General features: G+C 37.4%; 1 protein-coding gene across 1 annotated transcript in view; it reads right to left on the reverse strand.

Annotated features, from left to right (window-relative positions):
- Window positions 1-8,768, reverse strand: part of DNAH6 (dynein axonemal heavy chain 6) — a 236,355-nt gene that overhangs the window by 82,842 nt on the left and 144,745 nt on the right. The window contains exons 48-53 of the mRNA XM_027846132.1: window positions 7,109-7,249; window positions 5,969-6,211; window positions 2,486-2,653; window positions 1,794-2,029; window positions 776-1,037; window positions 334-421 (exon numbers count right to left, since the gene is read on the reverse strand). Coding sequence (XP_027701933.1) covers window positions 334-421; window positions 776-1,037; window positions 1,794-2,029; window positions 2,486-2,653; window positions 5,969-6,211; window positions 7,109-7,249 — 1,138 coding nt within the window. The remainder of the gene's footprint in view (window positions 1-333; window positions 422-775; window positions 1,038-1,793; window positions 2,030-2,485; window positions 2,654-5,968; window positions 6,212-7,108; window positions 7,250-8,768) is intronic.

Raw genomic sequence — 8,768 nt, forward strand, 5'->3', positions numbered from 1 at the left:
CTGAGGCTGGATTTGAACTCAGGAAGATGAGTTTTCCTGACTCCAGGCCTGGCACTCTATCTACTGCGCCACTTAGCTGCCCTCAAAGTAGTTTGGTAACTAGATTTCAGTTATTTTCTGTTGTAATCCTTTGTGTATTATTTTACATATTTAGAAACATTATTTCTATATAAGGGGTCCATCTGATTGCCAAAGGGGCCTATGGCACAGAATAAGTTAAGGACCCTTGGTTTAGAGGGACTGTGATTAGTGACAGTTAGTAAGTACTATTTCATAAGTTTACTGTCTAAATAAAGCATTTAAAAACAAAAAGATTGGGTCTCCCTCTCTTGCCCAGGCTAAAGTGCAAGAGAGAGTCATGGGCTGAATTGTAGACCTTGGCTGGCTTGGTCCTCTTGGGCAGCATGATGCAGCCCCTGTTCTTGGTTCCCCACACTGGAGCTGAACTCAGTGCAGACACCCAATTGGCTTCTTCTATTGCTACTTAGAACTCCTAAACTCAAGAGATTCACCAGCTACATCCTCCCTAGTAGCAGGAATTTGGGGCATGCATTACCATGCCTGGGGAAATAAAACTTTACACAGACTAAGCTCTTTAGCTCAAGGCAAACCAACTCTCTATTGTCTAAGGAATGGAGCTGAGGTATCCTTCCTTAGAGTCTCATCACACTGCATTGACCGGGAAGCATTGAGCAGAGAGCTGTAGCATTAAAAGGATGAGGGATCGTTGCTTTCTTATTAATAAACACAGTGTAAAGGGAGATAGTTAATGTACCTGAGCAGCTTGGAGTTTTTGTCTTTTGGGTTCAACTTCCTTGAGGACTCGGGAATACAAATCCATAGCTCTCACCCACATACACATAGATTTACATGCTTTGGACACCTTCTCAACTTTTTCAGGAACGAAATCAGGATTATTAATATATTTTTGGAGTTTTGCCAATACAATTGGTTTTATATTTTCCTTGTCATATTCTAAAAGTCTTCTGAGGAAATTAGAATCCCCAAGAAGTTGTTTTGCCGTGGCCCAGTCAGGTCTGTAAAACACATTAAAAATTGCATTAATAAAAACATAAATTACATTAACAAAGACAAATAAGGCTTAATAAAGACATGTAAAGAACTTAAATTGGAGCAGTAAGGATAGGGACTAGACATGTGGTTTCTGCCAATAAGGCAACAAACATTTATTAAACACTTACTGTATGCCAGGCCTTGTGCTTCGTAGGTTTAGGGAACTCCAAGTAAATAAACTTCCTCTACCAAGAGAGATGCGAAGTTCTCTGCAAACCTTGTCTTAAGAGGGTTGACTAGAATAGTGGTGTCAAACTCAAAATGGAAATAGGGGTGCCTAGACCATATGTAAAGATCCCTATGGGTCATATCTTGACTTAAAAAACCACATCTTAACAATACTTATGTTCCATTATATTTTGATCTACTTTGTTAAATATTTCTCAATAATCTGGTTGCTCAGGAATCTCATGGGTGGCAATGTAGTGTGAGGGCTGTTGGACACTTTGGACTAGAAGACTCAGATGCAGTCACTTGTCCAGGATCACAAAGCTAGTAGCTATCAGGGTGAGAACTCAAACCCAGACTTCCTGGCTTTGAGGCTAGTTCTCCGTACACTTAAGCACACGATATTTTTGTTTTGAAAACAGCCCTAATAACTGAATGGGTGTTTCCTCAGTCAAAGTAGAACTCAGAAAGACCTAGCTTAAAAAGGCCAAGACCTCCCACTGCATCCTGGGCCATTTCTAGTCATCCTGATCGATATCTGAACTACTCACTTGGCATTTAAGAGAATGGAAATGGCTTCCATGACAGTCATGACCATATCTGGTGGCTTGGTGAAAACTCTGATTTCAGATATATCTGCTTTATCTAGAGAGTCAAGTGCTCTGTTGGCTGCATCTAGGGCTGGGAGGGCTTCCTCAAGGTCCCGTTGAGCATCATCAGCTATTGCTTGGGTCTCTTCAGCTTTCACCTTTGCTATTGCTTCATCTTCTTGAACGACGCAACGGACCTGGCAATTGAAATTCATCCAAAAAAATTAGTATCACCATTTAAGGCATTTCAAAGAAAATTACAAACCACAGTCTGATCAACTAAGCTAAGTGACCCCTTCATCCTCCTTATGACCCAGTACATTGATAATCTAATGTAATAGCTATGAAAATCAATTCTTCTGCAAAGGAACCATGGAGTTAAATATATATGCAATATCCAACTCATAATCTCCCAATCAAAATGCAGAGTCCCTATGACACTTTATTCTAGCTCATTTCTCCTACACTTAATGATAGAATGGTGCCGATTCATTTTAAAGTATATATTTTATTTACAACTGCGAAAAATACTCAAATGATCTTACTAAATGTAATTTGATTCACTTTTAATGATGTATAAAATGTCCTGAGCCACATTTAATTAGATATGAATTAATTACTTCGGACAAATATTATAAATTATTTCTGGATACCTGATCTGCTTGTTCCTGGTCCACTGTCAATTTTTCCACCAAAGCTTCGACTTGCACTGATTTTTCTTTAAGAACTGGCTCTAAAGCAGAAAGCTCTAATTTCATTTTGTCGACAAGCACGTTTGTCTCTAATAGCTTTGTTAAACCATTTTTCACTCGATCTCGAGCCTAGATAAGAATGGAAATGTGTTGTGAGTACTGATTAATTCAATGCATCATTTTGGTAAATGTGTCCATCAGAGACTTTTTCCATTAATTATCTGGGATATAAAAATATTTTAAAATTCTTGGCCAACAACAGCCCCAAACAAAATACATTGGCACCAATTCTAAATGAAAAATTGGGCAATTATCAGATGAACTAGAGATAATTTACAGCATTCTATTATATTCTTTTCTTTTTTGTATTAAGTTTTATTCTTTCCAATTACATGTGAAAACAATTTTTAACAATTTTTTTAATTTCCAAATTCTCTCCCTCCCTCCTTTGCATGCTTCCTGGGACAAAAAGCCATTTGATGAAGATTATACATATGTAATGATGCAAAAGAATATTTCCATATTAGCCATGTTGTGAAAGAAAACTTAGGCCAAAAACCAAAACAAAACAAGAAAAATAAAGAAAAATTTTAAATAGTATGTTTAAATCAGCATTCAGACTCCATCAGTCTCCTTCTCTGGAGGTGGATAGCATTTTTCATCATAAGTCCTTTAAAATTGCCTTAAATCATTATATTGTTGAGAGTTGATCTTCATACAATATTGCTGTTACTGTGTACCATGACTTCTTAGTTCTGCTCACTTCTCTTTGCATCAGTTCATATAAGACTTGCCAGGTTTTTCTGAAAGCATTCTGCTCATCATTTCTCATAGCATAATATTATTCCATCACAATCACATAACACAACTTGCTCAGTTATCCCCCAATTGATGGGCATACCCTCAATTTCTAATTCTTTGCCTCCACAAAAAGAGCTGTTATAAATATTTTTGTATAGATAAGTCTTTTTCCTTTTTTTTTTTTTTAAAAATTTCTTTGAGATACAGACCTAGTAGTGGTATTACTGGGTCAAAGGGTATACACAGTTGATAGCTTCCAAATTGCTTTCTAGAATAGTTAGATCAGTTCACAACTCTACTAATAGTGCATTAGTTTCTCAATTTTCTCACATCTCCTCCAATATTTGTCATTTTCCTTTTCTATCATATTAGCGCATTTGATAGGTGTGAGGTAATACCTCAGAATTGTTTTAATTTGTATTTCTCTAATCAATAGTGATTTGGAGCATTTTTATATGACTATAGATGGTTTTGATTTCTTTGTCTGAAAACCACCTGTTCATATCCTTTGATCATTTATCAATTGGGGAATGACTTACCCATTTCTTGTAGATTTGACTCAGTTTTTTACATATTCAAGAAATGAGGCCTTTATCAGAGAAATTTGCTATTAAAAATTTTCCTGTTTTCTGCTTTCCTTCTAATCTTGGCTATATTGGTTTTGTTTGTGTAAAACCTTTTTAATTTAATGTAATAAAAATTATCCATTTTACACCCCATAATGCTCTCTTTCTCTTGCTTGGTCATAAATTCTTCCCTTTCCATAGATCTGATAGGTAAAATATTCTATGCTCCCCTTTATGTCCAAATCATGTACCCATTCTGACCTTATCTTGGTATATTTGCACTTTGTAATACATTTTGAGATCTGGTACTTAGAGAATCCACAGCAAAGGTTCACATGGATTATTTGTGCCCAACTTGTGGTAGAACATTCCGAGCTCGTATTGGTCTGATCAGCCACAATTGGACACATTAAACTTGACTCTAACATAGTGATGTCATTTTGGTCCTCTCCAAAAGTGAAGGACAGCAACAACAGCTAACAAAGTCCAACAGGAAGAGATGGAAGGAGAAATCCATCTAAAATAACTGTAGACAATATAAAATATTTGGTAGTTTATCTGCCAAGATAAACTGAGACACTGTATGAATGCAATTACAAAATACTTTTTACACAAATAAAGTCAGATCTAAACAATTAGAGAAATATTAATTGCTCATGGGTAGGCCAAGTCAATATAATACAAATGACAATTTTACCTAAATAAATTTACTTAGTGCCATACCAATCAAGCCACCAAAAATTATTTTATAGAGATAAAAAAAGCATTTAAAATTCATCTGGAAGAACAAAAGGTCAAGAATAACAAGGGAATCAATGAAAAAAATGTGAAAGAAGGTAGTCTAGCAGTACCAGATCTCAAAATGAATTACAAAGTGGTAATCGTCAAAATAATCAGGAAGTGAAACCTGAAAAATCTGGCCTCATTAACAGCACATTCTCACTTTTCTTTCTTTCATTAAGATTTTCAGGCTAAGAAATAGAGTGGTGGATCAGTGGAATAAATTACTTACATAATACATAGTAATAAATGAACAAGTAATCTAGTGTTTGATAAATGCAAATATCTAAACTTTGGGGACGAGAAATCACTCTTTGACAAAAATTACTGGGAAAAATGGAAAGTAGTCTGGCAGAAACTAGGTTTAGACCAAGAAGAGGACCAAAATGACATCACTATGCCAGAGTCAATGAGAGTGTATGACTGTGGTTGATCAGTTTGGAATGCACCACCACAGGTTGGGCACAAATAGTCCTTGGGAACCTTTGGGGTGGATTCTCTAAGTCTGGGTATCTTGTGTGCCCTCAGAATTAAGGACTTAGCAAAGATACTTGAGTCATTTGAGTCCTTCATTCCCCTCCCAGCTCCATTTTTGATTCTGATCCTTGACATTGTAGCTTAGCTGCCTTTTCACCCTGGAAGATTCCTCCGTCCCTGAAGTCATCTCACCCTGGAACATCTCTCCAGTTCCATTGATGAGTGTCTCCCAAATCTCCGTCACGAATAGTAATAATACTAACAACTAGCATTTATATAGCACTTTAAGGTTTGCAAAGAAATTTACAAATATCATCTCATTTTATCCTCACCGAAACCTGGGAGTTAGGTGCTATTATCTGCATTTTACAGTTGAAACTGAGGCAGACAATAGTTAAGTGATTTGCCCATGGTAACACAGCTAAGTAAGTGTCTGAGGTCGAATTTGAACTTAGGTCTTTCTGACTCCAGGAAGCATTCTACTAATGCACTAAGCTGCCATCTTGAAGAGCCAAAGACCAGTCATCTTTTATACCTCTCTTGGCTTTATTTCTCACTCTCTGGACTTCAACACCAGGTGAGTACCTTTTCCACCCTCCCTTTTTTTTCCTTTTACAGAGTCTTCCCCAATTAGAATGTAAGCTCCTTGAGGACAAGAGCTGTCTTCCTTTCTGCTTGTCTTTGTATTTCCAGTCCTTAGCAGAGTCTGGCACATGGTAAGCACTTAATAAGTGGTTGTCAACTTGACGACAGGATTAAGCCCTAGCAAGATTATTTTAATCAATGACGAAAAGCTCTCACTTAATACACTTGAACTTACTGAAACCAACTGGTTCCTTTTTTCACCCAACATTGTGAGGTAAAGGTTAATTAATTCCAAATAGGAAGTAGGTGTGGTATAATATCGCCGTCTCAGTTCTGAGTAGTATCGATCAGCCATATTTGTCACACTCATGTGAATATCGACACACATCAATGAAAGCTTTTCCTTTACTTCTTGGCTTCCAAGGTCAACATGTAGGAAAAATGTCCTTGATACAGAAAGAAGGGCTTCTCTGGGCCACTATAAAGAAGAAAGGAGGGTTTCAAAAATCTATTTAAAAAAATAAAGAAAACTGATTGTTCACTTTAATGGGACACTAGTAATACTTTAGTAAGAAAATGATTCAGTTCTGTAGTCTCTGGGGAATAAGGACAGAAATAAAATGGTACCAGAATGGCTACATTTCACCAAAGTTCTACTTTGTGCCCTGAAGCCACCCCAGAGATGCTTTAGTTTCTAAAAAATGGTGACTATTTTTATACCTTTGCCATCTTTTGACTTTGCTCTATGTCTTGTTGTATCTCTAAGATTTGGAGATTGTCTTTTCAGGGGGCCCCTGGCTTTATCAACATTTTCTAGCTTCTCCATTCAACTAGTCACTGCCTTTCCAAGTTTTTCTTTAAGAATTCTAAGTTTGTTTCTTTTTTCTTTCTTTCATTAAGATTTTCAGGCACCCTGAAGAGTTTCTTGTTTTCTGGAGTCTCATGTGTCTTGTATTATTTTTCCTCCCCCCGCCAAGGAGTTGTCTCACCTTTTCTCCAATTGTGCTTTGTCATTGAAATAGGAACCCTTTTTTGATTGCTCTTCTCTTTGTTTATTTATTTATTTTTTGCTGGTTTTCCTGTGGAGAGCTTTACTTCCTTTTGCTATTCTTTTACTTTATTTGAGGATGATTTGCAAGGTTTAGATCCTGCCTCTCACTGTGAGAAGTCTTCCTTTGGCTTCTTTTCTAGGACAGGTCTGTGCTAATCTGGCCATTACCAGGTAGAGAGGAAGTGAAACCTGAAAATCTGGCCTCATTAACAGCACATTCTCACCAACTAAAGGAAAGAGAGTCAAGCCTTATGCAGTACATTTGGGGATTTCTTTTAAAACAAGCCAAATTCTCCACAATATTCCATGGGGAGTTTTACTAACCTGAACAAACCAGTCGATTGTGCAACAGTTCACAAGGGATGGAAACATCCGACATCGTGAGCGGAAAGCCTCCCCAACGGGGCTCATACACAGCACAATATGCAGCTTCTGGCGAACTCGACTAATAAAAAACTGAAACACCTGATAAAGAAAAAAGAACAATACATTGTTCTTTTTCAATTAGAATTGTAAGAATTCACTCCATCAAGGAAACGGGTAGTGGTCAATATGCCCAGGAGCTGCATGTTACTGAGCATCCCAGTATTAAATAGAAGAAATCTCATGGAAGGAAAAGAAGGAAAATATATAAGGCATGAGCTCACTTATCTCTCTTGTACTTCATGTACATTCTTTCATAAGCTTATCAACAACTTTGTGAGGTAAGGATGGCAAGTATCAGTATCTTCATTTTACAGCTGTTTGCCTATAGCCACACAGCTAATGACTGTCACAGGTAAAATTTGAACTCAGGCCTTTCCTGATTCCAGGCCCAGTGCGCTTGGGTTGTACATTTATTAACTACTTACTCTGTGCTCTATTCTCTGAGCTAGTTGCTGGGCATACCAAAAAAAAAACCAAAACCAAAAAAACCCCAAAAACCTGAATGGTCCCTGCCCCCAAGGAGGTTACATTCTAATACAACATACACACAAATGAATACGTGTTCATTTAGGGAGGAGGAGAACATGAAGCTCTTAGGAGCCAAGGAAGACTTTGTAGGAGAACAAAAAAAACACAGGAAATGAATACGAAAATGAGAAACAGTTCCTCTAAAATGATAGAGCCTCTGAATGCCCTTATGCAACTTTAAGGCCTTATTATAATTTCTTTTCAAGTTAAATATCTCTAATTAGCATAAAATAGATTCTTGCCTAGTCCAAATCCTTCCTGCTGTTTGGTATCTTTCTAGAATGACTTTTCTTCAGTTTTTAACATCTGTCTCTTCAACTAAAGCTTCCATTTGATGCACACACAAGACAACTTGCTCTGGCTCTTTCCTCAGGCATCATGTGCTCCAAGAAGACTTTCTCATCTGCTGTCTTCCCATGGGACTGCTTCTGATGATTTGTTAATTAAACTATTTGCCTTGTCTACAATATCTTTAGGACCAGATTACACGATGAAATTCAGAGAATAGAGAATTTGAATTTTGGGGGGCTCTGAGGGAGAACGCATTAGAAGTGAGTTCATAACTCTCTTTGTATCATGGACCTTTTGCACGGTCTAGTGAAACCTGTAGACCCTGTCTCATAATACTGTTTTTAAATGCATAGAATAAAATACATTTATAAAGGAAATCAATCAGTTATTAAATGAAATCAATTATTAAATGAAATACAATTATTAAAATCTTTAAAAAACCAAGGCAGGGGCAGAGCTAAGATGGTGGAGTAAAAGTAGTGACTTGCTTGAGCTCTCCCCCAAACCCCTCCAAATACCTGTGAAAAATGGCTCTAAACAAATTCTATAGCAGCAGAACCCACAAAAAGACAGAGTGAAACAAATTTCCAGCCCAAGGCAACCTGGATGGTTGATGGGAAAAGTCTATTGCGCTGAGCTAGGAGAGGAGCGCAGTTCAGCATGGGCTGTGCAGGCAAAGACCAGGCCTCAGCAAATCAGGAGCAGGCCTTAGGGGACTGAATCACGGGCAGCTGTGATG

This window comes from Vombatus ursinus, unplaced genomic scaffold (genome assembly GCF_900497805.2).
Source record: "Vombatus ursinus unplaced genomic scaffold, bare-nosed wombat genome assembly UNPS02015066.1, whole genome shotgun sequence".
NCBI lineage: Eukaryota > Metazoa > Chordata > Mammalia > Diprotodontia > Vombatidae > Vombatus > Vombatus ursinus.